Source organism: Cricetulus griseus (genome assembly GCF_003668045.3).
Source record: "Cricetulus griseus strain 17A/GY chromosome 1 unlocalized genomic scaffold, alternate assembly CriGri-PICRH-1.0 chr1_0, whole genome shotgun sequence".
NCBI lineage: Eukaryota > Metazoa > Chordata > Mammalia > Rodentia > Cricetidae > Cricetulus > Cricetulus griseus.
In genome coordinates, this window is record NW_023276806.1 from 248,476,170 (window position 1) to 248,503,386 (window position 27,217).

Sequence of the window (27,217 nt, forward strand, 5' to 3'; positions counted from 1 at the left end):
AGTGGGTTAAGATTTAAAATCATATGAACCCCTGTAAAGGTGGAGGTCAGTCCTGCAGCTGTTGTGGGGAAGCAGACTTTCTTTTTTGGAGATAGGGTTTCTCTGTGGCTTTTGGAGGCTGTCCTGGAACTAGCTCTTGTAGACCAGGCTGGTTTCCAACTCACAGAGATCCGCCTACCTCTGCCTCCCGAGTGCTGGGACTAAAGGCGTGTGAGCAGCAGACTTTCATAGTGAGTCCTGCTCTGTCAACATCTTGTCCAAGTGATCTTGCATTTGGTCTCTGCTGGGGTGTGGGGATCCTGTTTGGAACTTGACCTAGGGTGTCTGTGGAGGGGCACCTCACCTAACTGAGTGTTCCATATGCCCGTTCCAGGTGTAAGTTCTGAGCCAATGGTGTAGAGAGCAACCTTGCCTCTTTGTGGTTTGAAATCACAGGCTCACACTGAGGCTGGTTGACTGACAAAAACCAGTCTGTAGCTGGCATTGTAGTCTAAGGACTTCCACATCTTTACTGATTAAATCGGTACCCTTGGCATTTGAAGGATTTTATGTATTTGAACCTGGTGTGCCAACAGCCTGCAGTCAACCATGTATGTGTGTCCATCATCCAAGTGCTCTTCTGGGAAGGAGACCTTTTGTTTGTTTTTTGAGACAGGGTTTCTCTGTGTAGCTTTGGAGCCCATCCTGGCACTCACTCTGGAGACCAGGCTGGCCCCCAACTCAGATCCACCTGCTTCTGCCTCAGGGTGGCGTGAGCCACCAACACCCAGCTGGAAGAAGACTTTAATAGCAATGAACAAAGCCTCCGGGGGGGCGTGGCTTAAGTGCCTCTGCCTCAGGGTCTTTGCATAGACCCAGTTTACAGTAGGTCCATCTATATTCTATAGGTTCATCTGGATGGATGTTTTGTGTGTGCTGCTTGGGTGCTTGGTACCCAGTATGCTCAGAAGAGGGCATTAGATTTCCTGGCAGTTCAGTTACAGACCTTTGGGCATTGGCATTTGGTCTGGTCCTGTAGAAGCAACCAGTACTCTTAAGTGCTCCCAGCTACATTTTGTTACCATCACCCATGCAGAATTATTTTGGGGCTTTTTGTTTTGTTTTTGAGGTGGTTTCTCTGTGGCTTTGGAGGCTGTCCTTGAACTAACTTTTGTAGACCAGGCTGGTCTTCACCTCACAGAGATCTGCCTGCCTTTGCTTCCGGATTAAAGGCGTGCTCGGCTATATTTGTTTTTTTTTTTTTTGGTTTTTTGTTTTTTGTTGTTGTTTTTTTTTTGTTTTTTTTTTTGGTTTTTCGAGCCAGGGTTTCTCTGTGTAGCTTTGGAGCCTATCCTGGCACTCGCTCTGGAGACCAGGCTGGCCTTGAACTCACAGAGATCGTCCTGCCTCCCGAGCGCTGGGATTTAAGGCGTGTGCCACCAACGCCCAACGCCCGGCGCTCCTGTTACTTTACATTACGATTGTGACCCTATTTGACCTACGTGTGGCCAGGGTCTGCGGATGCACAGAGTCAAGGAATATAGCACACAGTTCAAAAGTGCCAGATGCGTGGGCCACCGTCAAGGACCTCCGGGTCGGCAGGGGGTGCTGCGGCAGTTCCCAAACGCCGGCGGACTGCGCAGTCATGCTCACCGCCACGGCAGAGGTGCCGGCTGCTGTGGACGCTCCCGCATCTACGGAGCCGGCGTGGGCCTGGGTGAGCCCAGGCGCGGGCAGGAGGGGTGTGGGGTGGCGGGATGGGCTTGGGGAGCCGGCTTCATGGCCCCACGCCCTCATAGAGAGACGCCCCGATCTCCACGTTGGTACAGAGGATCCAGCAGCTGCAGAATGAACGCGCGCAGGCCTTCCGCCGCCTGGACCAGTAAGCCGGGAGGAGGAGGGGGCAGGACCTGGGAGAGCTCGCCAGAGCGCGACCTGGGGTAGCCGCTCCGGGCAGGACTGTGAAGACCGAGTTGGTCTGGGAGTGTGGCTGACTGTCAGGTCTGGGGCCGTGGCTGGATCGGGTGATGGACCTGGTTGGAGGAGGTTGAGAGGCCACAGAAGTCTGGTCCGAGACACTGGGAGTGGCTTGGTGCAGCCCAGAGCAGGGCCGGGCAGAGCCATGGGTGGGAGGCTCTGAAAAGTGGAAGGGAAAGAGTCCACCTGAAGAGTTGGGTGGAACTCGGGGCGTGACCAGGAGTAGCAACGCAGAGTAGAACAGGGCTGGGTTTGGGAGAAGCGGGGTGTGGCCCGCAGCCGGAGCACCCCTTCTTCTCAGAATGCAGAGATTGGCCATTTCTAGGCTCTCTGCAGTCTGTGGGGTTCAGGTTTGGCTCTTCGAGTTGGGTGGATTTTCCAGGTGGCTGGAGCAGGGAATGTGGTCTGTGAGTCAGGGGCGTGAGCTCAGCGTTCTCCCCACCTGCCGCAGAGCTCACCGCCAGTACCTGCTCAGCGGCCAGCACCACGACTTCCCGAGTTATCGGAGTGTCGTGCACGAGGTGACCCAGGCCTTCGCCGCTGCCTCTCGGGAGGTACTGGCAGTGGAAGCGGAACTAGCGGGGCCTCGTGCGCAGCCGGTGCTCGCTCGCCACGTGCGCAGCCTGCAGGACCTGGAACAGACGCGCCTGGCCACGGTAAGACCACCACCTCTCTGCTTCGGGGCCGGGCATGAGCCACAACCCATTCCAGGCCACCCAACCACTTCTTCTCTCTGCTTTCACACCTTGGTGCATTTGGGTCCTCTCCCGCTGCTGTCTCCTGTTTGCCTACAGTTCCCTCCCAGATTCTGCCTAATCCAGTCCCTCTGGAAAAGCTCTCCCAAGAACCCCATGGCCCCGACATCCCGCCCACTGTGGCTGTCTCTTTCCACTCCACCTCTGGGTTATCACTGTTGTGACCCACAAGCTACATCCTCCACAAATAACCTCAGACACAACCTCTGAGAAGAGGCTTGCGGGCCACACCCCGCTTCTCCCAAACCACGCCCCCAGTCATGTCCTGTGCTGTTTTGCACAACCTCCTAGGTCCTTGACCCATATCCCAAGGCTCCACCTACCCTGACCTTACAGCCAATCCTAGAGGGGAAAGGGTTCGACCACTGGAAGCCACGCCCACATTGCTTTGTCTGGAATTTGTAGTACAGAACCCCAAACCCTGCCTTGATTTATTTCCCAGATTTATTTCCTTCCTGGAACTATGATGCCCTGTCCCGTCTCTGAGGTGGGACCATACCTACCATGCATCCCTGGCTTTTCCAACTATGTTTATTTTCTGTACTGCCCTTCCACAGGAGGACCCTAAAAGCAACCCACACTCCCCACACACTCAAGCTCCACTCTTGGTCTGATTTCCCTCTGCTTGATAAGCTGAGAAAGGGCAATGTGGCTTTTGTCGTGTGACTCCCATTTTCTCCTCCAGGTGGCGCTGCTGCAGGTGATGGGGACACCAGGAGTGTCAGAACAGGAGGACCCTGAAAAGTTGCACCAGCTGAAAATAAAGTGAGCCCTGTGGGCCCCTTAGCCTGGCACCTTAGATTGGCACCACACGGCCGCTCAGGGCTGACCCACCCAGCTGAAGAGGGCACTCTGATTTGCACACTGGTGCTCCTAGATGCATGCTTCCCAGGGTGTGCAGTTTCCCTGCTTTTAGGAGTTTGAACATGGCTCCTGTGTGAGCCCCTGCAGTTGTATCACAGGTCTCTAGGCACAGGCAGGCATGCACACACATCCCAGCCTCTTGGTGGCAAGCACCCCTCCCCCGCCACAGCCTTTTCCCATGAGCCCACTGTGACCCACTAAACCACCCCGCCTCCTGGGCATGCTCCCAGGCTGGGCTTGAGGTTTGGCGGCAGGCAGGAGGGCCCGGGGCTTGCCATAGTCCCCCTCCCCGCTTGCTGTGCGGCTCAGCTAATTCACCCCATCTGGGTTTTATTTATAGTTTCCATCCGCTCTTGTAGGGTAATTAAAACCATGGAGGCGATCAGCGAGGTTCTGCAGGAACTCAGGTTTGATGCCGAATCTGCAGAGTGAGGGCGGCTCCCCAGGGACCAGAGGAAGATGGGAAAGAGGCCCATGGCGTCCAGCCCAGCCCTGATCGCCAGCTGGCTGAGGTCGTGCCCCTCCAGGCTGCCCTCCAATGCTCCTCACGAAATAAAGAATTCTCCCTCTGCAGCTTTCTCATCATCTCTGTATCTTGGGGTATGGGCTCTGGCAATGGGGGGTGGGGAGCATTCCCCAGAGGAACAGGGAGAGCAGGTAGTAGGACCCCCCCCCCCAAAGAGTTTAGTACATGTATTCTAGTGTCCTGGAGAACAGGACTGGTGTGGAGGTGGAGGATGCTACAATCCCCCAGACTACATAGGCCTCAAACACACTCACATCAGAGGACCTGAACAGCTCATTTATTTAGGACTCTTGGAGGACTCTGGGTAACCGAAGTCATTACTCCAACGCTACCCACATTGGGAAACACCCAAGGTTGACCCATCATGCGGACCATTTCTGTGGCTGTGGGAGCTCACTGTGCCTGCCCCAGCCCTTGGTGACGTTTCTCTGGTTCCCCCGAAGTGATAGTTCAGAGGGGCCCTAGTTGGGGCAAACCTCCAGTTCTGCAAGCTGCAGGAGGATAGCCTGTCCTTTATAGTTTATCCGGCAGGACCTGGGAGCAGAAAAGAGGCCACATTAACCCTGTGTCCCTCTGCACCTTGGTGATCATGCACTAAAGGGTTTGCCTGGATGCTGGTATGCAGTAGGTGCTCATACATGCTAAGTAATGAGAAGAGAGCTCCCATTTGAGCAACCTGAAGGTGGGAAGGCCTCTTCTAGACTGCCCCAACCCCCACCCACCAGGACCCCCTTACCTCTCGCCGTGCCCCGTCTGCCCGAGGGCAGGATCCCCTCGTCCTGTGCTTGGAAAGAAGAGCTTGATGTCGTGGAGGCTGCACGCCTGGACACTCCTCTTCAGCTTCCACAACCCCAGGCGAGCCTCCACTTTCCTACCTGGTTTCGAGTCTTGTGTGACTTCTGCATCCAAGCACGCCACTGGTCGTACAGGCGGAAGCTGAGGTTCGAGCAGTATGCGTGCTTCTTCAGCCAGCCGAGGAACTGCTTGAGCTCGCGCCGCACCGGGCCCGAGCTGGGCTCGCCGCCCCGCGGCTCGCACACCCCGCCGCCCGGGCCCGGGCGCTCTAAAGAGAGTGGAGCGGTAGTGTCGGAGTGCAGCCGGCAGGGGGCACACGCGGGCGGAACCGCGGCCTCCCATACCAGATCTGCAGCCGGGAGCAAGTTGGGGGGGGGCGGCGTCAGGTGTGGACCCCCGCGTCACCCAGCGGGATGGAGATGCCACAACCATGGAGATCGGCAAGGAGGATCAAGTCAGTGGGAGGCAAAACCGGGTATTCGGTCGGAAATGAAAAAAATGAAAGGAAAGGGAAACGATGGAAACCAGGTGGGGTCGATCAAGATAAAAATAGGAAGGCAGAAGTCCTGGGCTGTACCTCCACTCACTGGGAGAGAGGGCCCTCCCCCAAGCATGGTGGCACAAGCCTTCATGCCAGCACTTGGTAGGCTGAGGCAGAACTGGGGCGAGATTAAAAAAAAAAAAAAAAAGTTTGGGTTACCTGTAACTAACAGAGGAGGTGAGACAGACAGAGGAGGAGAGACAGACAGACAGACACAGGGAGGGGGACGCTGGTGAGATGGCTCAGTTGCTGATTGCGCTTGCCACCAGCCCTGATCCTACGTGATGGGAGGAGCCTACTCACAAAAGTTATCCTCTGACCTTCACATGTGGGCTGTGGCACACAGGCTCACGAAGAAGGCACAACAGCCCAAGGGGCGGATCCCCAAGATAAGCCTGAGAAAATGATCGGGTGTGACATGGAGTGGGCTGGGAGGCTCCAGGTGGGAGGCCAGCCCCTGGGTCCATCCCTCAGGCGCAGCCATGCTCCAGCAGGCCAGAGGATAAGGACATCGGCTTCACGTCATAAATAAAACTGGGGACTCGCTGACAGGCCCTGGCACGGCCTCGGCCCCCACAGCCCCTGCTTGCCTCCCCCCGCACCCTAACCCCGGCCTCCCCAGTCTCCCGGGCGGACACAGCCGCCTCCTGGCTCCCGTGCAAGAATCGCAGGTGCTGGGCACGAGCAAGGGCCAAAGCTCCAAGGCCCTGGCCCCTCCCGACCGCGTTCACTCCCGCCCAGCCCAGAACCTGGAGAGGCCCGGATGGGGGTTGGAGAGCTTTCTGGAGCTGATTCTGACCCTCTCTTCCTCTAGGACTCTTCGCGGGGACTCAGTTTCCCCATTATCTCATCATCACTAAACTGACTGTATGTCTGTGTGACTTCGGAGTTTCAGTGTCTTCATGGGACAAAAAGCATTCTCTCCCTCGTAGGGAACCAATGGAAGTGTGGGGGGTGTGGGATCCTTCTCCTCTACTGCCTGAAAATACTAAGGGGAGCACTAGCACTAGCCTTGGACAGATAAGAGAAACTGAGGACAGACATTTCAGGCAACATGTTTCATAGAAGGGAACAGCACGTCCAGGGGCTCAGAAAGTGGAAGTCGACTTCAGGCCCTCGCCACCTTATGAAAGGGACTCGTGGCTGAGGAAGAAGATACCAGACATCAAGGGTGGGAGGAGTGGCACTGTGGTCTATCAGTGTGGGACAAAAGGTGCTATCCTCTGCAGTAGGACCATGCAGTAATTGGCTGTAATGTTCTATTTTATATAAAGTACTTTTCTTGAAACTCCAGGATATTTGGATGAAAACAGTCTGCTTTCAGTTTTGTTACAATAGATCACACTCCTGTTCACCCCTCACCAACTGACATGCTAAACAGAATCTGGAGCCAGAAGTGTGACAGGGCTAGTCTCATGAGTGTGGTGGTTTGCCTGTCATCCCAGCACTCTGTCTGGAAGCAGAGACAGGAGAATGAGTTCGAGGTCACTCTTGGCTACTAGAGAGTTCAAGACCAGCCTGGGCTATCTGAGACCCTGTGTCAAAATAAAAGAGGTGGGGGGATTGGGGTTCCCGCGGGGCAAGCCCTGGAGAGGTGCTCACCACTTCGAGGGGTGGAGGCAGCGGTGGGGTGGCTCCACTCGCTCCAGATTCCCGCCTTTTTCGACCCGTAGATCCCAAATGGATTACAACGCACTTGGACAAAGTATACAGTACCGGGCTTCAGGCCCGCAAGGCGGCAGGAGGTCTGGTTGCTGACATCATCCACCACCTGCACGGTGAGGGAGGAGTCAGATGAGGGGGGCGGGGTCAGGGGCGGGCCCGGGGCGGGACGGGCACCTTCCAGTCCACGCTGTCCTCCACGCGGTAGCGGATCTGGTACTTGGCTTGGAAGAGGAAGTCCTTGAGGGCAGGTGGTGAAACCCAGCGGACGCTCAGCTGGTCCTCCAGGCCCCCAACACGGCTCACGTGCACATCGGGTGGGGGGTCCGTGGTCACTGGAGGTGGAGCAGGCCTGGTCACTGGAGATGTTTTTTGTTGTTGTTTTTGAGAAAAGGCCTCACTATCCTAACTGACCTGGAGTTCGCTATATGTATCAGGCTGGCCTTGAACTCAGAGATCCTCTGCCTCTGCCTCCCCAGTGCTGGAATTAAAGACGTACAACTAGTTCCAGCCCTGAGGACTATGCTTGGTGAGAATTGTCTAGAGACAGATCCTCCCAGTGGTGTGATCCAGGCTTCAGTGGCTCCTGTAGCACCTGCCTGCATTTGCCAGACCCCCACCTGCTGTCTACTCACTCAGGCCTGACAGACCACTGTCATTTACTATTCCAGAAACCGCCAGCAGCAGTTAATGTGAGCTGATAACCCCATTACTGTCTCTGATGGAAGACACACAGTCCTGTCCTCAGGGGCTGGAGTTTAGTAGCAGAGGCCTCACTAAACAGCACCTGTGAGCATCACCCTGCATCTGTAAGGCCCTGAGTTCCATTGTGGGTATCAAGTCACTAGCTGACTGCAAAAGCTACTGTCTGTGTTTTGAGCCAGGGTCTCACTATGCAACCCAGACTGACCTCAATAATCATGACCTTTCTCCTGGGCCTCCTTAAGACCTGGATGACAAGTGTTGGGTGCTATTTGACTCCATCCCTAGGCACCCCACCTCATGCCTACTTCTGTTACCCTGTACATTATCAAGAGCCCCAGTGGGGCAGCTCTGCCAGCCATCAGGCACAACCAAGGGTTAGATGGCACTTCAGGGTGCCAAGAGACAAGTGGACTGGGGGTATAGGAACAAGCCAGGAGCACTCAGGAACCCTTCTGGGGGACCATGGAGAGAATATAAGCTGATGTCTCCTGGAGTCCTCAGTGAGGCACTGAAAGGGTTAAATGGCCCAGGCTGCTCTGGGCTGGGAACACCCTAATTAGATTAGGCCCAATTCTGCTCAGGGATCATCCACTTCCTGCCTCCCACCCTCACCCCCCAGCTCCCGGCCTCGGCTTCCTGGGGCGCCTCCGACCTGGGCGCCCTCTCCTGGATCCCCCAGGACTCCCTCCTGAACACCTGGGCTGCTGAGAGGGAGGGTAATCAGGCCAGGTGTTTTCTGCAGAGTGGGGGGATCTTGCCTGTCTTGGGGGGAAGGTCTTTGCATTGAGTTGTGGACACCCACCATCCTGCAACTACCATAGCTGGGGGTCAGACTTCTAGAAGAATCAACAATCTTGGGGGAAGGCCCTTATTGGGCCTGGGCCAGAAAACCAGGTGGACAGGCACTGGGGGCTCACCCACGTCCAGGACGTCCAATGTCAGCACATCAGATCGAGCTGAGCCCAGACGATTGGTGGCTTCCACCCAGATCTCATAGGGAGTGAAGAGGGCCAGGTCTTTGGGGATGTGGCAGGAATGAGGACCCACAGTGTGGTAGTCCTCACATGTGTTGTCCTGACCATACCACCTGTGGAGGCGGGGAGTCCCTTTTTAGTCTTTAGACCTGGTTTCTTCAGCCTCAGAGGTTCAACAGGAGCATATTTGATCAGAGAAGACAAGTATCTGCCTGAAGTCACACAGCAAGGCTGGGCTGGGCACTGACCTTAGCTTGTATTTGAGGGAGTAGTTGGTGTGTAAGAATGTATCCCCGTGTGCGCCTGGTGTCCAGCGGCAAGTGAGGTCCTTCATGTTCCGAGACCAGCAGCTGATGTTGAAGGGCTTCTCAGGGGGGACTGTGAGAAAAAGGTGACAGAGCTTTTCAAAGCAGCTGGGTACACACTGAAGAGTGGAATCACAGCTGTCCCCAGAAATGCAGTGCCTGTCCTGGGTGTGACCATGCCTACAAACAAACTCATTGCCAACCGAGTCTACCTATGACTCCGCCCCACAAGAGAAGAACCTTACTCTACTCTCCAAATTTGTCATTGCTCCCCAAGACCTATCCCTGGGTGTCCTGGGGCCCTACTTACGGCCAACATAGAGGCAGGAGCCAGCCAGAATGCTGCCGTCCCGGGCATGACACACCAGGTTGTCCCCTGACTGCTGCCTGGACCCATTGAGGTTGGCCAGGGCCAGGGCCAGGGTAGAGGTGTTAAGTAGATGGGACAGCTCCGAGGGCAGGCGGCGCCCATTGAGGGTCCAATAGAGACCCTCAGCGGTGGCCCCAGGTGTGTCTCCATGTATAGAGCAGGTAGCTTGCAGGGAAGAGCCGATGAGAAGAGTGGGGTCCTGGGGGCTGATTACAGCTGTGTCTAGGGTCAAAGGAAGACACCTGTCAGGCATGGGTGGACCCACCACAAATCCCTCATCCTCCAGGACATCCACGATTAGCACCTCTTGGGGAGGTACTAATATTCACCCATTTTACAGATAAACAGAAGCAATGAGGCCTAAGTGCCCATTGCAGCTAAGGCAATGAAGTCACAGCCAAAGCCAGCTCTGAGATGCCCACCACAGACCAGCACCTTCCCAGTCCCAGGCCGATCGCTCATCACTGCAGCCCTTGGAGGTGGAGGCAGGGGAATCAGAAGTGCAAGATAACTTTTGGGTGCACAGTGGATTTGTGCCCACTAGAGCTGTGGTGGGCACAAAAATCAACCCATCAATCAATGGGGCCAGTGAAATAATTCAGTGGATAAAAGTGATTGCTGCTAAGCCTGAGGACCTGAGTTTGAACCTAGGACTTATATTGTAGAGGGAAGAGAACCAATTCCCACAAGTTGTCCTCTGACTTTTTACATGCTATGACATACACAAGTTAATTTGGGGATTTCTTTTGCGGGGGGGGGGGGGGGTGAGGAGAACAGGGTCTACTGTATATCCTTGGCTGATCTGAACCTGGAACTCACTATGTAGAGTAGGCTGGCCTCAAACTCACAAACATCTGTCTGCCTCTGCCTCCCAAGTGCTAGGGTTAAAAGTGTGCACTCCCACAGGGTGGTGGTGGTGGTGCACATCTTCAATTCCAGCACTCAGGAGGCAGAGGCAGACAGGTATCTGAGTTTGAGGCTAACGTGGTTTACAGAGCAAGCTCCAGGACAGCTTGGCTATACTGACAAACTGTCTTGGAAAAACCAAATCAAAAAAAAAAAAAAAAAGTCTACTTCCATGACACACTAAAACATCAAAAGATAATGTTTTTAAAAAGTTAAGTCATAAATGCCTACTCAGATCACAATAAGTCTTTTCTATTAATTGACTGCAGCTCCCTGTGTGCGCAGCTCCCTGTGTGCGCAGCTCCCTGTGTGCACAGGCAGCATAGAGCATTGTGGAAGTCAGCTTCTGGGGGCTGCCCACTCCTTCCACCTTGCAGTCCCAGGGGTAGGATTCATGTCAGGAGGCAAATGCCTTTAACCTCTGAGCAATCTCACCATAAAGATTTGTTTCTCCCTTTTTCTTTTTCTTTTGGAGATAGGGTCTCACTATGCTAACTAGGCTGTCTTGAAACTTGCCATCCTCCTCCTCCTGCCTCAGCCTCCAGAGTTCTGGGATCACACATGAACACGCAGGCATGACCTGGCTTACCCACTTCCTTCCAACCGCCTCCTTTCTCCATCCCCCCAGCCCTCACATGCATTACTGCAAAGTGAGCACATTTAGGCAGGAAAGCTCTAACCTGGCACATGTCTGTCAACCCAGGTCACACAAGACAAGGTAGGGGATCACAAATTTAATGCTAGCCTGTGCCACCTGTGCTACATGGTGAGACCCTGTCACAGGAGGAGGAGACCTTGAGTCATGCTGGATGAACCTTGAAGGGCAAGCCGAGGGAAGGAGCCTTCATTTTCACTCTGTGCCTGGCTCAGGTCCCAGCACACATGCTGAGGCTGTGCAAACCCAAGTCTCTATGTTCTGGGCCATGAGAGAAGGGACCACCACAGAAGCACACATGTGAGGCCCTCCACAACTCTGCCACCGGCTGCCACCATAGCTGGCCCACCCCCACTCCCAAGCACCCCACCAGACTCTTCACTTTGCAGTCTTCTCATTCCACAAGGTCGAAGGAAGGAGGCCACTGTGATGCTCCTTAAGAACTGACCTCAATCATGTCGTGACCAACCCTGGAACCTCCAGTCTCTGCCTTTCTACCCTCCCTTAGGGCCACCCACAGCTGTTCTACTCATAGGCTGGAACCTCAGCAGGGACAGCAAGGCTTCGGGGATGGGGAAGGGAATATATTCCAAACCCCTCTGAGTCAGTTTCCTTGCCTGGCCTGTGGCCATCCTGATAACAGCCATGCAGGATGGTGGGAGGTGTGTGGGGAGTTTCACAGGGAGCCTCCCTGAGGCTGATAAGCCAGACTGTCCCTGGGTTCAAGTGTTTCTGGCTTGTCTGGAAACCTAACTCAATTCACTTCTCTGAGACCTCTTCTTCACTTAGTATGGGAAAACTGAAGTTTCATTCATTCATTCACAGTCTATAGTATGCCAGGAACTGAGGTCACCATGGGAATAAAGGCAGAATAAAGGCTGGGTGGTGGTAGTGCACGCCTTTAATTCCAACACTCAGGAGGCAGAGACAGGTGAATCTCTGTGAGTTCGAGGCCAGCCTGGTCTCCAGAGTGAATTCCAGGACAGCCAGGGTGGTTATGCAGAGAAACCTTGCTGGGTGTGGTGGCAGAGGCAGAGTATCTGAGTTCAAGGCCAGCCTGGTTTACAGAGCAAGTTCTGGGACAGCCAGGGCTACAGAGAGACCCTGTCTTGAAACACGCCCCCAAATAATAATGTCACAGAAACAGAAAAGAGAGGGGGGAGGAAAGAGGAAAAGAAAAAGTAAGAGTGAGTTGGGCCGTAGCCTTATGTGCTTGAAGCCCTGGGACCAGAGTTAAGCAAGAGGCAAAGGCGGATGAGTCAGTGTACCCACATTTGGCAAGGAGGCCTGCATGCGTGTGCAAAGGCCCTGGGGCAGAAGCGAAGGGAAAGGTTAGGAAAGGCTGCAGGGCTCTCAACATCTAGGAAGGAAAACTGACTCCCAGGCTTGGCGGTGGGTGGTGTCAGAGTGGATGAGACTTGCGTTTTTAAAAAGGATTCCCCAAGCGGCTGGGAGAACAGAGGCTCCATCACCATCACCACACCACCCCCAGGCTCCCAGTAAGCTAAACTGCAGCCCTGGACGGTCCCTCATGCCCCAGATGGGTGAGGTGGCACTGACATGGTTCTGGGCCCAGCTCTGCACGATTTCTCCTGGGCAAACTTGGCCTTGGGAGGAGGCGGGTCTTGCTGGAGTTGCATTTGGGGCTTGGCCCAGGGCTCGCCGGAGGTCTCGGCGTCCGTGCGAAGGAGCCGGTGGAGCAGGCCAGAGTAGAGGAGGCGGGGGCCAGGGGGCCGCCCCGGAGGTCCCAGGCAGCCAGCCGCCCGCTAATTCAGAATTCCTTCGGCATGAACTGGGGCGTGCCAGCGTCTCTACCCCAGCCCACCCACCGCTTCCTGCCTGGGCGCCCCCTCATCAGGGTGGGAAGCACTGCCCGGACCCGGGACCCCACTGTCTGCACTCCTGGGTTATACTCACACTCCTCTCTTCCTCCCTGGCCTTCGTCTGGCCAGGAAGGGGACTCTCTGGGGGGTCCTGGCGGGGGTACTGCCCTTTTACCACACCCGCCTGGCCTGGATTTGCCGGCAGCTGCAGCTGCCCTTCGGGGCTGGGGGGGGGGTAGGGTTGAGCAAGGCCAAGCCAGCCTGGACAGGACAGCCCAAGCTTTCTCCTGAGGGCAACAGGGTGCAGCCCTCTCCCACTCCCTCCAGCAGTACTCGGTACACCTGGCACCCTTTTTCCGGATCCCAAGACGGTCTCCCGGGTGAGAATGGGTGAAGCACAGGACTGGCACCCTGGAGCACCAGGACAAGAGGACTCCAGCCTCCTCAGCTTCCGCGAACAATGGGCCAAAGACACTGGGGAATGGGGCGCACACATGTCAAGCTTGGCAGAGAAGCAGCTGACAGCAGCCCCCTAACCCTGGAGAGGGAGACACCCTCTTTTTTCCTTCCCTCTTCCCCTCCTTCCTCTCACAAAGCTTGGGCCTAAACAAGCTACTTTCCCCCTTTCCCAACGCGGAGTTGCTGCCGTTATTAAAAAGAACACCATGTGTTTTAAAAGGAAAAAGTGTGAGATTCCCTGAAAGGCCAGCGGGAAGGTGGCCTCCATCCCAGCCATCCCCCAGGGGTCTCCATCTCCTGTCCCGCTGGTACCTGCATACTTTTACGACCCGCCGGCCGGCCAGTCAGGTGCTAAGGCACACCACACCGTAAGTACAAACAGATTGCAGAGGTGTGAGAACCTCTTATTTAATTTCTCTTCCCCTTAAAGGAAAAAACACACGCGCCACCCCCACCCTGCCACCTTCGCCTGTTGCTCTGCAGCTCACTCGGAAACAAAGCTTAGAGCTATTGGTGGCATTCAAAGACTACCCACAGCCTGGCAGAGGTATCAGCTCCCTAGAAAGGTCCCAGGCTGAGGTCACCTCATCACCTGCCCAGAGGCCTTGGGCAAGCTGGAGTGTGGGTCCGTTTCCCGGGGCGGGCGCGGGGGTGGGGGGAGATGACCACAGCCAAACAGCACAGGCTACGAGCCCCAAAGCAGCAGCGCAGCTTGGTGACCCAGAGGTGTGGCCTGTGTCCCTTGCATGGGGTACAGAGAGTAAGAAAGTCCTCCAGAGCACTCAGCCAAATGCGTCCCCCGGTGTTGCCTCCACTGTGGAATGAATGTGGGATCACGAGTGCGTGTGTGTGTGTGTGTGTGTGTGTGTGTGTGTGTGTGTGTGCGTGTGTGTGTGTCGAGGTTGGAATGCAAGCGCCGCGATGGTGTGCGAATACGCATCTGGGCTGCAGCGCGCTTCGGAGGGCAGGGTGACGGGACACAAGCCAGTGGGGCTCTTTTGTGTGTCTTTGGGTGTGTCCCAGAGAGGGTCTGGATGTGGAGACCGTATCCTGGCGGGGGTGTGTGCGTTGGGTGATGGGGCCCAAGGCCAGGAGTTCCTCCAGGGACAGTAGGGTTCTCTCGGCAGCTGATCCCCACTGGGTGCCCCTTACACAATGAAGTCTGGGCCCGCGGTGCCCGGACACGCTGGCGCTCGCTTCTTTTCACTGAGATTTCGGTAGCTGGAGGCTTTCAACCCGGCGCGCAGCCTGAATGAGACTGGTTGTAAGCCCCACTGGTGGAGGGGGCTTCGAGGGTCCCAAAGCGTGGGGTCCGCTGCAGGGGGGAGGGGGCGGCGCCGGCCCCGCGGAGAGGCACGTCCCGGGGGACACCCCCCCCCGGGCCGCACGCCAGGCGGTCAGAACAGGGGGGCCCGATACCGCCCCACCCTCGCCGCGGGGCTCATCACTTCATGGGGGAGGGGACCCCACTCTGCGCCAGCACCCAACCCAATGCACCCAAGCGTGCGTCCCCGGCCCGGGAGGCGTCCCTTCCGCTCTGCGATCCAAGACGCAGACGTGTGCGCCCCGAGGCGTCCCAACACCCCGAAGAGGGTTCCCGGACAATACGATGTCCCTCAAACGGAGCCTGGCCGGACGGCCTCGCAAAGGCGACCCAGGTAAGAAGGCCTCAGGCACATAACCGGGTATCCCTGGGCCGCTGGGTGGTGGCACCGTGCGCCCCGCAGGTGAGGGCGCCCCGAGGGCTGCCTTCCTTTGTTCCCGGACCGTCCAGGTGGCGCTGGCGCCCCCTCTTCCCTCCCCCGCGGCTGCCCCCGGGGGCGCCCGATCCTGGTCTCCCTGGGGAGGTGGGTAGCAAGGCGCACGGTACTCACGGGTTCCCGATCCTCCCCGAGGCACCCCGAGGACACAGAGCAACAGAGGCGACCACAGAGAGGACAGCGGCCTCGGCGGCCGCCGCGCGGATTGGGCGGCGGGGCCCGGGCGACCGGCGGGCATGGGGGTGGCGCGCAGCGGGCGGTGACTGCAACGCAGGGATGGGGCAGGGGCGACTCTGCGGGGTGCAGACTGCGGTTTGGGGCTGCCCGCACGTCGCTGGGCGCGGACTGCGAAGGCCGGAGCAAGTCTGAGCAGCCGAAATTGACAAGGCGCTAATGCGCCGCTCGCCCCGCCCGGCCCCGCCCCCGGCCCGGCCCCTGGGGGGGGATCGCCGGCCCCGCACCGGCCTTCCCACCGCCCGCGGGCACCGCGCGCTCCACCCGGCCGGCCTCCGCCCCGCCACCACCCCGGAGCACCCCATCTTCCCGCGCGAAGCCCCCAACTCCTTCCCCACCCGCCCATGGGACCTCCCTCCCTAGCCCCTCCCGTTCCAGGCTTCCCACCTCGTCTTCTGGGACCCTGTGCCCGAAACTCCGCATCGGTCCCCAACTCGCAGCCCTGGTGCCTTTCCATGGTCTCCCAATCTACCAAAATCTTTCCTACCCGCCTTCCTCACCCCACCCCTCTTACGGGGCCTCCTTACCCTCTAGGGTTCGCCCCCCCCCCACACACACACACATACCGAGCAGTTCCTGAACCCGTCCATCCTCCCTTTCAGTCCCTCTTCCACACAGGCTTTGAAAGTTGCCTCCGAGTTCCACGCCCTGGGCGCACGGGTCCCACCGGTCCCCACCCTAAGTCTTCATTCTGTCTCTCGGTGCGCAGCCTCGGCCCCTACAGAAAAAAATAAATAAAAGGCAACAAGTTCCCAGCTTTCCGTCCCACCTCGCCTGTCCTCTGCGAGTGCTGGGTTTGGGGCGTGCGCAGGGAACCCCTATGCGTGGGCACAAGGGAGAGGTGTGTCCCTTGGGGAACGGGTACCGAACCCCGCATTCCTAGTTCCAGAAGGGCATCGATGTTAAGGAGTTCTCCCAAGACGTTTCACATCCCCCCACGGAAAAATCCTCTCAGCGGCCCGCGGGTGGGGTGCGCCACGCGGTGAGTAATCGCTACAACGGCCGCCGCCCGCCAACTTCAGGTAACGCAGGCAGCCCCGAGCGACGCATACTTATCTCCGACTGAGCTGGGTTCTCTCTCTGGGTTATTTTTGTTGGCCACTGTTTGGGGTTGAGGGACCCCTCCCGGGCCAGCCCAACCCTGGCGTCTCATCTCCCTCTGCACCCTCCCTATCCGGATGCCCACGAAGAGAAGGCAGATCCCTGGCCTGCAAGGTCTCTGGTAAGATCGCGCTTGAAATCGAGTTCCTGGGTGGTCTCAACTCCACAGGTTGAGTTGGGTAACAGCCCCCAGCCACAGCTCCCAGAAAGTAAAGGGCTGAGCTCTGCCCATCCGGTGGGTTCCTTGGAGGCTCAGCTCCTTCCTTAAAGGTGCCCCAATCAGCCTCAAATGACAAATGAGGTAATACAAACCAAGGAAGTCACTGCCATTTTTCTGGGTGCAAACCAGGCCTTTTGTACCTCAGTTCTTCTTTTGCACAATGGATAATTTGGGGACAACTATGAATTTTACATGGGAAGAATCAAATACGGAAGAAATGCCCAAAACAGACAAACAAATCTTAACTCTGATGAACATAATGGGGTGCAGAAGCGGCCCACAGGCCTGCAGGTCCTCTCTGAGAAATGTGGCCAGGTGGCCTAGAGGGTTACGTGGAAGTAGTGGATCTTGGCCACATTTCCAGGATCATCCCCGCCGCTCCCCCACAACGCCTGCCCCACGCCAGGTAGGGAGGCGGGAACCTCGGCTTCAGGGAGGCTTTGGGAGCAAAAAACTTTATTTTATTTTTTTCTGAATGCTCCTCCTTCCCTCGTCCCGGATGGAAAGGGCTAGCTTCCCCCATGTGCCCAGGTGCTGCAGGCAGCGACCTGGGACTTGCGTGAATGAGCGCTTTTCCCTCTTCCCAAGCGGACAATCCATCAGCAATCCGGTTGGCCCTGGTTCCAAAACACAACCCCATTCTGAGATTCTGAGCCCCCTCCCCAATCCTGGTCCAGGCCTTTCGTCTTCCCTGGGATGTTGGGTGGGCCTCCCTTCTGTCTCTTTTAACCCCAGGCAGAGGGGGCTCTGAGAGGAGTGAGACACAGCTCTACCCTGTCACCCCGTCCCCGCACCAACTGCTCCTCTCCAGCCCGCTGGCTGTTTAGGCAAACACCTGGCTCGTTTTGGCTGTGACTTTGGGAAGACCTCTGTAAGCCTTCCATCATCATGAGTGACTATTGTGAGTCCCCACTTACTGTATTTGTAGCATAGGCCACCAAAGCGCCTACTCTAGAGCCACTTAGCTTTTTGAGTCCCGAATAGCTGAAGGCCCCCGGACCCCATTCTGGGCCCAGTGAGGGGCAGGAAAGTTCAATAAATACAATTTTAAAAAAAGTCATAAAAGAATCCCATCCCTCCAAGTAGCCAGAAAAGAGCCCCAGCAAGTGAGGTGACACAGTTTCAGAGTAGGCCAAACATCCCACTTTGCTGTGTGATGCCAGCTGCCATACATCCCTCTCTGGTCTTTGACCTCTGCCCTCTGGATGACCTTTACCCTTTGGGCCAAGGGAGTAGGACTCCCTGTCCTCATGCTCCCATGGAATTAACTCTTTCCTCCCCAGTACAGCCCTCTCTGCTCAGAAAAGGAAGTTAGACCTGGTGTAACTTCTGACAAATATTGACCTAAGTCATTGAAGTGGCTGGGAATGTAAGAAGTGCTGCTAGAAGGGCTCTTCAATAGTCCTGAACTCTTCACCCTGGGGTCTCCTGTAGAGGAGCAAGGCAGATTTAAATCAGGGCAACTCCTTCAGCCTTGGGTTCCTAGATGAGAACCACTCAAGGATTTGAGGGAGGTAGACCAACAGGGTCAGTGGAAATCAAACCCTGTCTGACTGAGTGAGGAGGGCAGAGCTACGCCCCATGCCCTTCCCTGTGACCCGACCATTCCTCCAGGATCATCTCCCCGCTCCAGCCTGGTAGTGCTCTGGGTGATGGGGTAGTGAGGGTCTGATTGCCTGGTTTGGGGCCTGTGGATACCCCAGGCTTTCTCTCCACCCTGGTGCCTCAGCCTAGACACTGGGGATGCCACACCTTAATTTTATTGTGTGTGCTGCAACTTAAGTACTAGAGATGGGTGTGTGGAGGTCCCAGCCTGGGCTTGTGAGCTCTGGGGCCACCAAGCCTGGGGTCCTTGTTCCTCTACAACTTCAAGTGGCTGGTGCTGCGTCCCAGGATGGTCAGCAGTTTGGGGGAGCATCACACTCCCTCCTCCCATAGTTTCCCCCATGTCAGCAAGCGGCGGCGCCACCTAGCCTTGTCCGGCTTGAGTCGACTTGGGGGTGGGGGTCAGTAGGGTCGTGCTGAGGGCGGCCAGGGACAAAGGGCGCTTGTCTGCGGCCCGCCCTGACCCGGGTGGCTGCTTCCCGGACGCCGGGAGTACACTGATTCACGCGGACAGCGCCCCCCCACCCCCGGCCTCGCCGCCCCGGGGGGTAGGAAGTGGGGGGGTGCGGGGCGGCGGCGAGTCAACTTTCCCTCTTAAGCCCCGAAGGAATGTCGGCGGATTTCCTGAAATCCGACCCAGGCCGCCCGCCGGCCGCCCGCCCCTCACCTGGACCAGCTCCCCCGGGAACACTAGGAGGGGCGACCGGGCTCACCTGGGGGGCCGGGGTCAAGTCCTCTTCCGCTTCCCCCCAGAGGCCTCCAGGAGCGGAAAAGGGGGGGCTGGAACCAACAAATTCTACTTTCAGCTCTGGGGCGCTCCAGACTGCGACCTAACCCTTCATGCCTCAGTTTCTCCATTTACAAGAAGTACAGGATGTTCTTTTGTACGTTTATCGACGCCCCCCAACTCCACACAAGGTCTCGTGTAACCCAGGTTGGCCCCAAATTTTTGGTCATCCTCCTGCTTCAGCCTTTCTTGTTGAGATTGCCAGGCCCGGCTTCTCTTAAGCCCCTGTTCTCTCCACCGTGGCAGCGTCTCTCCTCCTGTATCTGTCACCGAGGCTCATCCCCTGTGCCATTCCAAGTTCCAATGACCTAATTTGGAAGGGGGACAGCCCTACTCTATAAGGTTTTTGCAAGTAAAAAAAAAAAAAAAAAAAGTCGTGGCAAGAAAATCTTTGTTGAAAGGAGTGTTTGTTTGAAATGAATGAAGGACCGTAATTGCGGAAGGGTTAAGTGCCCGGGACTCTGTACATGACAAGTGTGAACTTGAATTCCGGCTCTGCCCAGGCGTCCGGATGCCAGGTTTCCCACCTGTAAATTGGGGAAACAGGCTTTGTGTTTTTTTTTATTGAGTTAGGGTCTCACTGTGGGCCAGGCTGACTTAGAACTGGCTTTGTAGCCGGGACTGGCCTTGACCTCGCAGCGATCCTCCCGCCTCAGCCTTTGGCGTTCTGGGATGACCTGCATGCGCCACGGCGCGCAGCTTGGGGAGCTAGTTGGGGTCCCAGCGCGCAGGACTGCCCGGGGTGCGCCGCTGGAAGGAAGGCCCAGCCCAGGAGGGGCGGGGGAGAGGCCGCGCCGGGATCCAGATGTTCAGGTCCGCCAGGCACAGCCGCGCCTGATTAAGCCACGTGGGGGCTGGCCGGGCCGCCGAGATGAAAGCGAGCGGCCGGCGGGGACCCGGGCGCGCCAGCCCCTCCTCCCGGCCGGAACCTGCGGCTCCGTGTGACCCGGCGACCCTACGAGCTGCCTCCTCGTCTGCTGGGGCGGGGCGACGGGGCTCGCGGGCCGCTGGCACCTGTGCCAGCGAGGCCAGTGGGGCTTAGAGCCCCCGCTTCGGCTCCTGGAGAGAGAAAGCTGGGTTTGCCTCAGTTCCCATCAGACTGGAAGAGTGAGCGGCCCAGAGGCCTTGCTCACTCGGGTGGAGGGGGCTCCGAGTCCCAGGGAGACTCTAGTTCCCCTCAGTCTGCCTCTGCGCTGGAGTGGAGGGAGGCCACCCTGGAGGAGGCCGCTGCTCGGAAGGTATCTCCCTAGGAGTCTTCGTGTCCCAGAAGCAGGCAGACTGTGACGCGTGATCCGCGTGCTTCAAATCCACTGTGGCTCCAGCCCTATGGTCCTCCTGTGACCCCCGCCCCGCGCCTCCCTTCGTCCCACTTCCTTTCCCTCCATTAGAAGTCTTTGTCTAACCCCTCCTCCTCCTGGTCCTCAACCACCTCATGGTCCCCCTCCTCCCTCACTATCTTCCTTCGCTCCTTCCATCTTCACCTCTCCCCTCCCCCATCTTCCTTTCACTGCCTCCACCTTCCTAGGCCTTCAGCCTCTTCATCCTTCTGGTCTCCTCCCTCCTCCTTGATCCATCTACCTCTCCCCCAACACACACACACACACACATTTAATTCCTTGATTAAGGATCCTGTCTGTTCCCTGGCCTGGTTGCTCTTGGCCTCCATCCCTGGGTTGCCTGAGTGTCACCCTGTCTGGCCTGGCCCTCCTTGGTAACCCTGGTCGACAGGTCCAAGTCCAGGCAGAGACACCCGGTCATGAGCATCAAGGTGTCCCAGGCCAGGGTGAAGATTCACCTGCCCGCCCCGCTCGCCGCAGCCCCCCCCTTCCCAGGCTGCCTCGCTCAGTGACGTCAACACCGAGTCCCGCATCCCGTCACCCGCACTCGGGGCCCGCGCTGCGCACGCTCGGCCATGGCTGCGGTAGCGTTGCCGCTCCTGTTGCTGTTGTTGTTGGCGTCGCCGGCTGCCCCAGCGCCAGCGCGCGACCCCTTCGCCCCGCAGCTCGGGAACACGCAGAGGTGCCAGCAGCGGTGTCGCCAGCGCCACCCTGGCCCGCCACCCGTTCAGGTAAGAGACGTGCGCCCGGGAACTCGGTCCCTGGAAACGGGGAGTGGCCTGAGTGGCGGACCCTCGGGTGGGGGAGGGGATGCGCGTCCTTGGTATGCTGGAGGCTGGGGTCCCTGGAAGGGGGAGGGGTCTGGATGTGGAAGCCTCCGGTGTGAGAAAGGTCCTTGCAAGGAGGAGAGACCTGAGATGGGGGTTCCTTAAGTAGGGGAGGATGCCAGAACCTTGGATAGGAGCCAGACAGTCCCTAGAAGTGGTGAGGAGTCTAGATGCAGGCTCTTCGGGAGGGGGAGGAGCTGGGGGGTGCCTGCAATGAGGGTGGCTTGAAGGGGGAGGGGTGTCTCAGAACTGTCCTTCCAAGGAGGGCTCAATTGACACCTAGGATGAACGCAGTGTGGGAAAGAGAGGCTGAGACCTGCTTCTAAGAAGACGGGGAACTCACCCCTCCCCCAGTGTGCAAGGATTAGTGGGTGTCCCATCCCGTCACCCCCTTCTCTCCTTTCACACCTTTGAGCCAGCTCTGCCCCAATCTGTCCCCAAAAGTACAATTCTTTGCATCTATCTGAGCAGCCCTCCCTGTCAGCCTCCACCCTGGGGGCTTCTGGGGTCCTCCCCACCCTCCAGTCTCTACCCTGGAGACTTCTGGAGGCCTCTCCTCCTTCTACCAGGGCCTTCACTAGCCAGTCTGCTTAGAAAGCCGGTTTCTGTTTCTCAAGAGTCTTCTTCCTCTGCATGACAACCCTACTTCCCCACAACCTCACTTCAGTCTCCTGGATTTTTAGGAGACCCCAGCCTTCTTCCCTAAGGCCCCTTGCCTGAGTCCCCATCTCCCTTCCCAGCCTGAGCCACAGGGCCCCTCAGAGTCCTCTAATAACAAGGCGGTCCTCATCAGTGCTTGTGATCGCGGCTGTCGGCTTTTCTCCATCTGCCGATTCGTGGCCAGGAGCTCTAGGACCAATGCCACAGAGACAGAATGCGAAGCAGGTGAGTCCTCCTGGGCTGGGTGCTCCTGGGCTGTGGCAAAGGTACCCTGGCAAGTGGTCCCAGTGACTCCATCTTTTGGCCCACAGCCTGCACTGAGGCTTATGTGAAGGCAGCAGAGCAACGGGCCTGCAGTGAGGGATGCTGGGGCCAGACCCCTGAACCTGAGACCCAGCTGGAGCAGGTGAACCCCCTACCATCTCAAAAACAGACAAGACTGTGCAGCTTCTTCCCCTTGAGGGCCTCAGAACTCCCAGCTAACCCCCTGGAGGGCAGGGGTCTCTGCTGGACGTTGACTTTGTACATCCCAAGCTATTAGTCTAATTCCACTTGGTCCAGTTGCCCAGCATAAGTCTGTTGACATTTCTGTCTTGGGTCTCTCCTTCCCAGAAAACGGCTTTAGAACCACCCAGTGGGTCTCTGTCCCTGCTGGAATTATTTTCCACACTCTGCAGCGACCTCATGAGTTCTGCCCAGGGCTTCGTATCCTCCACCTGGACATACTCCCTTCAGACAGACAACCGGAAAGTGGTGGTGTTCCAGGTGAGAAAGTTGTGACAGGGTGAACCATCCAGTAGTCACCTCCTGGCATGTGAAATCCTGGTGACACTAGGAACTCTGTTCTCACCATCCTGTTCATGTAGGTTCCAGCGACAGAACCCTGTTGTCAGCCAGCACCTGTATTTATTGAGCCGTCTTACCAGCTCTGAGTAGGGGTTTACTCTGGTTCCCACTGGTTGGGTCACATGACCATCTTAGCTAGTCAGCAATTTTGTGTCCTTGGCCTGGGCATCTTCCTATCCCTGGAGGTTATCAAAGAGCTTAAGGCCCATGGGGCTGTGTTCTCCTACCTGATCCCTAGGAGATGTAGGGCTACCTGGACACCTGAACAATGAACTCCAGCCCAGTTGGGTCTGAGATGCACCTGCTGGGACTCAGAGGGTGTCTCTCTGTGACATCTCATTCCCTGCTCAGACCCAACCTGTGGTAGAGAGCTTTGCATTCCAAGGGAGCCGACTACAGCGAGTGGAGGTGACCTGGAAGGGCTCCCACCCCGAGGCGCTGGAGGTGCACATGGGTAAGACTGCAATGGTTCCATGACCAGTCTCTTGGGCTCCACAGTCTTCCAGGGTTCCTAGTCACTCTCCAGGTTTTATAGTTCATTTCCCAGGGTCCCTTGCAACTCCACTCCAGCCCTATACATCCTCTTGCCCAAGTCCTGGCCTCCCTTTTCCACTCCTTACCAGGTGAGCTGAATGGCCCCTCACCTTCTAGACCCCCTAGGCCCTTTGGACAAAGTGAGGAGAGCTAAGACCCGAGTGAAGACCAGCAAGGCTGTGGTGGAGCCCGAGGACCAACAAGAGAATGACTTCCTCAGCTGCATGTCCCGGTGGGTGCCTGTAGGTAGGGCAGGGCGGGGCTGGGTATGGCTGTAAGAGGCTCAGAAGGCTGAGCAGTGCCTACCCTTCGGACAGGCGCTCGGGGCTACCTCGGTGGGTCTTGTTCTGCTGTCTCTTCCTATCCATCCTTGTCATGCTGTGGCTGAGTTGCTGTACCCTGGTCACCACACCTGGCCAGCACCTCAAGTTACAGGTGAGCAGCACCTGGGGGCTTGGGGCGGAGTAGGAAGCCTAGGGCTGCCGGCTGGGGAATCCTTCTTGAACTGGTAAGTCAGACGGGGGTCTTTTGCCCCAATTCCTACAGCCTCTGACTGCGGAGCAACATAAGGGTCTCCTGGTGGAGTCATACTGGCCTTTTTACCCTACCCCATCTCCTGCCTATGAGGACAGCCCCCCGCCTTACAAGTTGAAGCTAGATTTGACAACGCTGTAATCTTCGGCCTATTGCCAAGTGCAGGGGGTCCCTTCATTTATTCTGCACCCTATAGTCCAAGGTCAGGATGGGGACCAGCATTGGCCTCATCTATCACCCCCCCCCAAATCCTCCTTCCCTCTCTTGCCAGCACATCCTTCAGTCCCCTTGAGACAGAGGGACCTGATTGGCTGGGGAGGGTGGGATCTGGCCTCCCCGCCCCCACTGCCTTGCTCTCTCCGGGGCTGGCCTTTGGCTTTTCTCACATGCTCTGGCTATGAACTTGGTCTGTGTTGCCTTTCTTTTTCTTTCTCTGTGTCCTCACTTGGGGGCTGAGGTCTCAGGGGTTCCCCTCTGCTAAAGCCTTTCCCTCTATCCCTGGAGACTCAGCCCCGAAAAAAGGGAGTGGTGGGAACTGCCTTCTCAGAGGAGATGAGGAGGAATAAACCTTTAAATAAAGTGAATAAAAGACGGTGGTTGAGCCTGCCTCAGTCTGTGTCTGTCCTAGGGGATTTGGCTGAGCAGAGAGATGGGAGAAGCTCTACCTCAGCCACGCTCCTGCCCCTTCACTAGGGGATCCTAGGCTGTCAGTCTTCAACCATTGAGTCCCTACTATATTATATTGCTTTTGTTTGGTAGTTTTGTTTGTTTGTTTGTTATGTAGTTCAAGCTGGTTTAGAACTGTCAATATTTCCCCCTCAATCTGAGTGCTGAGGTAACTGGGCTGTGCCATTGTGCCCTCTCTCAGTGACTTTGAGTATATCCTCAGCAGCATGAACTATGTGCCCAGGCTGGAGGGGGCCTCACTGCAATAGTGCTCTACTGGCAATCAAAACATCCAGTCACTCCCTAGTACTGGGAAACAATGATTTTCCTTTCTACCAAAGTGGCTACTCTAACTAGTCAGCCCAGGTCTAGTCCTCCAGCGACCCTCACCGAGGGGACCTCTGAGTACCCTCTCCATTCTTCAGTCCCCACGCTTGCCCTTCATTCACCTCTGGAGCTTGCCTGGTTTCCATAACAACTTCAGAGCCTCTTTCCCTTACATTCTGGGCCCCTCCAGCTTCTCTCCAGTCCTATCTGGTAAAGAACAAGTTTGAATAGGCACGAATGTCTCCTGTATTCTACTGTTGCACAACACCCCTCACACCAATTGCATCAGCAAGGTTCCCATGATGTAATCTGGGATTATCTCCAGTCAACCCTATGGAGCAGAGACATCAATCCTGGCTCACTGTAATCTGGCCAGAAGATCACAGGTCTCTTTCTTTCTGTAGCCCAGGCTGACTTGGAACTCTTGATCCTCCAGCCTCCACCTCCCAAGTGCTGGGATGACAAGTAGGGGTTGCCACACCTGGTTTGTGAAGTGCTGGGGACAGAATCCTGGGCTTCACATGCATGCAGGACAGGCGCTCTGCCAACATCGCTGGCCCCAGCCCCTTGATGCAATTTGAATCTTGTGTTACTTTGAGTCTCTCTTCAGCCATTTTAGTGCTCTGACTGCTGCCTCCCTGTCCTTGGCATGGTAACTCAGATTCAGGGGATTTGCCACACCTCAGGGAACCATGGGACATATAGGGAAGGACCCAGGGCTGCTAGCTGGTTAGACCACACGGCTGACATCCAGCCTTGATGCAGCCTTTGAAGCCTCCATTTACTCAGTGGTCCCCAAGGTTCTGTTCTGTCATGTGGGGTGGCATGCAGATCAGGTGGTGGTAGGTGTCTAGCTGGCTAATTGCAAGCTGCAGGAACACCCATGTGTCCAGGGGGTTGCCATGGGAACCAGCATCCTACTTCCCTAGCGACAGAGCAGCATGGGGGTAGCGTCATTGCCAGGGCTTAGGTAGGAAAGGAGCCAGGCTTTGCTGTTTAGCCGACACAACACCCTGGACATTGTGAGAGAAGGATGGGGACTTATGGCTTCCTGGAGGGAACAGAGGGCAAAAGTCAGATCCCCACACTAAAGCTGCCTCTTGGACCCCACAAGGGCTATTCCTTGTGCCTTAAAGGCTGTTCCTTGTGCACTCCTGACGAGTTCTTTGGCCTAAAAGAATCTCCCAAGCCTTCCAATTCTGGCCTGAAACCTGTGTCAAAACGTCTCAACTACAGTTTTTATCATGTTGACAATTAAGCCGCTGCTCATTCACTTCTGTGATGATTGGTTTAATAAATGGTCCCTCTGCCAGATGCGCCATGCTGGTGTCTCCGTCACAGCTGTGTCCCACACACTGAGGAAGCCATTCTCAATACATCTTTGTCGACACTCTCTCTGCCCCGCCTTGCCCCGCTTCCCAATGTGGCTCCATCACTTTCCCTTGAGCTCTTTCTGGCACTTCTTAAGACGTCTACATCACATCCACCTGGAATGTATTGGAACATTCTGGACTTTTCTACAATGTTCTCAAAATATTCCAATGTTCTGGAACATTCTAGAATATCTTGTCTTTTACTCTTACTAGCAGAGATAGCATTGTGTCTTTAGGCTGTCCTTGACCCAGCTAAAGGTCCTGCTGCCTTGGTGCAGCTCTTACCATCTGGGAGGGCCTTGGTCACTGACCACTATGCATGCCATGGGCTTGTATTTTGCATTAGAATATATTTCACAAATATTCTGGAACTCAGGGGCAAGGTTTTGTGAGTGTATTTAAATTCTCAACAGTAGCTGTAGCCCCACTACATCCCCCATCTTAAAAACAAACAAGTGGTCATCTCCTAAGGAATGACACTCAAGGCTGACCCCTGTCTTCTAAACACGTGCACACATGAACATTCCCCATGAACACACACAATAAATGAAGAAGTAAGACAATACAAAATAGATGAGCTTGCTTTCCCCCTTTCTTGGCGTGTTGAGGAAATGGCTTTGGGCATGTTAGGCCAGGAACCACCCAGCAATGGAATCAGTTCTTGTGACAGGACTTGCATCCTCTGTAGTCACAGTCAGCACCCAGCAAAGGAGTCTTTGTAAATAGTCTTCCCATGTCACCCAGAACATCCCTACCAGCTCAGCCAGGCAGCCCCTTCTCTGGCCTGTCTCCATGGATCAGCAAGGTCTGTTTCTCAGTGTTACAGGAATAGACACACAGCCGGTCCTCAAATTCCATGGTGTCTGGCTGCTTCACTCTGTGGAGGTCTGAATGGGTGAAGAGGGTGAAGGGTGAAAAAGACACCCTTCTTTTTTTCTTGTTGCTGGCTGTCCCTTGAGCTCTTCCTGACACCAAACTATGCCCTTCTACCTCATGTCCCCCGGGGATATTCTGGACTCTCCCGAAGTGCTTTGGAATGTCATCATGTCAACTGCTGTTGAGTGACTGCATGTTTACAGTCTACCTGTTGATGGGCCTTGAGATGTTTTC

General features: G+C 56.4%; 3 protein-coding genes across 13 annotated transcripts; 2 read left to right on the top strand and 1 right to left on the bottom strand.

Annotated features, from left to right (window-relative positions):
- The first annotated feature begins 1,367 nt into the window (after positions 1-1,367).
- On the top strand, positions 1,368-4,148 carry Rex1bd (required for excision 1-B domain containing). 2 transcript variants are annotated; one of them, XM_027394705.2, is made up of 5 exons: positions 1,368-1,696; positions 1,809-1,861; positions 2,408-2,612; positions 3,397-3,476; positions 3,935-4,148. In XM_027394705.2, the coding sequence occupies exons 1-5, from the start codon at positions 1,625-1,627 to the stop codon at positions 4,005-4,007; spliced, it is 483 nt and encodes a 160-aa protein (XP_027250506.1). In that variant the 5' UTR covers positions 1,368-1,624; the 3' UTR covers positions 4,008-4,148. The 2 variants fall into 2 exon arrangements, with proteins under 2 accessions (XP_027250506.1, XP_027250505.1); XM_027394704.2 differs by having other exon boundaries at positions 1,374-1,696; positions 1,779-1,861.
- A 208-nt stretch (positions 4,149-4,356) lies between these two features.
- Positions 4,357-15,324, bottom strand: Crlf1 (cytokine receptor like factor 1). 10 transcript variants are annotated; one of them, XM_027394700.2, is made up of 9 exons: positions 15,171-15,324; positions 9,394-9,675; positions 9,027-9,156; positions 8,722-8,891; positions 7,277-7,434; positions 7,040-7,208; positions 4,977-5,164; positions 4,838-4,880; positions 4,357-4,635 (listed from the first exon to the last, which is right to left on the bottom strand). In XM_027394700.2, exons 1-9 carry the CDS (start codon positions 15,292-15,294, stop codon positions 4,622-4,624), a joined length of 1,278 nt encoding a protein of 425 aa, XP_027250501.1. In that variant the 5' UTR covers positions 15,295-15,324; the 3' UTR covers positions 4,357-4,621. The 10 variants fall into 10 exon arrangements, with proteins under 10 accessions (XP_027250501.1, XP_035307911.1, XP_027250497.1 ...); XM_035452020.1 differs by having other exon boundaries at positions 4,838-4,885; XM_027394696.2 differs by having other exon boundaries at positions 4,838-4,899.
- A 147-nt stretch (positions 15,325-15,471) lies between these two features.
- Positions 15,472-24,347, top strand: LOC113833390 (transmembrane protein 59-like). The gene is made up of 8 exons (XM_027394702.2): positions 15,472-21,071; positions 21,908-22,052; positions 22,139-22,233; positions 22,440-22,592; positions 23,025-23,127; positions 23,325-23,439; positions 23,525-23,642; positions 23,754-24,347. Exons 1-8 carry the CDS (start codon positions 20,916-20,918, stop codon positions 23,880-23,882), a joined length of 1,014 nt encoding a protein of 337 aa, XP_027250503.1. The 5' UTR covers positions 15,472-20,915; the 3' UTR covers positions 23,883-24,347.
- The last annotated feature ends 2,870 nt before the right edge of the window (positions 24,348-27,217 follow it).

Excerpts from the sequence above, each read along its gene's own strand:
- Rex1bd (XM_027394704.2), top strand. The coding sequence starts at position 1,625 with ATGCTCACCGCCACGGCAGAGGTGCCGGCTGCTGTGGACGCTCCCGCA. Across the intron at positions 1,697-1,778 it reads CGGAGCCGGCGTGGGCCTGG|AGAGACGCCCCGATCTCCAC; the intron begins GTGAGCCCAGGC and ends ACGCCCTCATAG. Across the intron at positions 3,477-3,934 it reads TTGCACCAGCTGAAAATAAA|GGTAATTAAAACCATGGAGG; the intron begins GTGAGCCCTGTG and ends CCGCTCTTGTAG.
- Crlf1 (XM_035452015.1), bottom strand. The coding sequence starts at position 15,294 with ATGCCCGCCGGTCGCCCGGGCCCCGCCGCCCAATCCGCGCGGCGGCCG. Across the intron at positions 9,676-15,170 it reads TCGGGGAGGATCGGGAACCC|ACACAGCTGTAATCAGCCCC; the intron begins GTGAGTACCGTG and ends CTTTGACCCTAG. Across the intron at positions 9,157-9,393 it reads CTCCTGCCTCTATGTTGGCC|TCCCCCCTGAGAAGCCCTTC; the intron begins GTAAGTAGGGCC and ends TTTTTCTCACAG.
- LOC113833390 (XM_027394702.2), top strand. The coding sequence starts at position 20,916 with ATGGCTGCGGTAGCGTTGCCGCTCCTGTTGCTGTTGTTGTTGGCGTCG. Across the intron at positions 23,440-23,524 it reads TTCCTCAGCTGCATGTCCCG|GCGCTCGGGGCTACCTCGGT; the intron begins GTGGGTGCCTGT and ends CCCTTCGGACAG. Across the intron at positions 23,643-23,753 it reads GCCAGCACCTCAAGTTACAG|CCTCTGACTGCGGAGCAACA; the intron begins GTGAGCAGCACC and ends CAATTCCTACAG.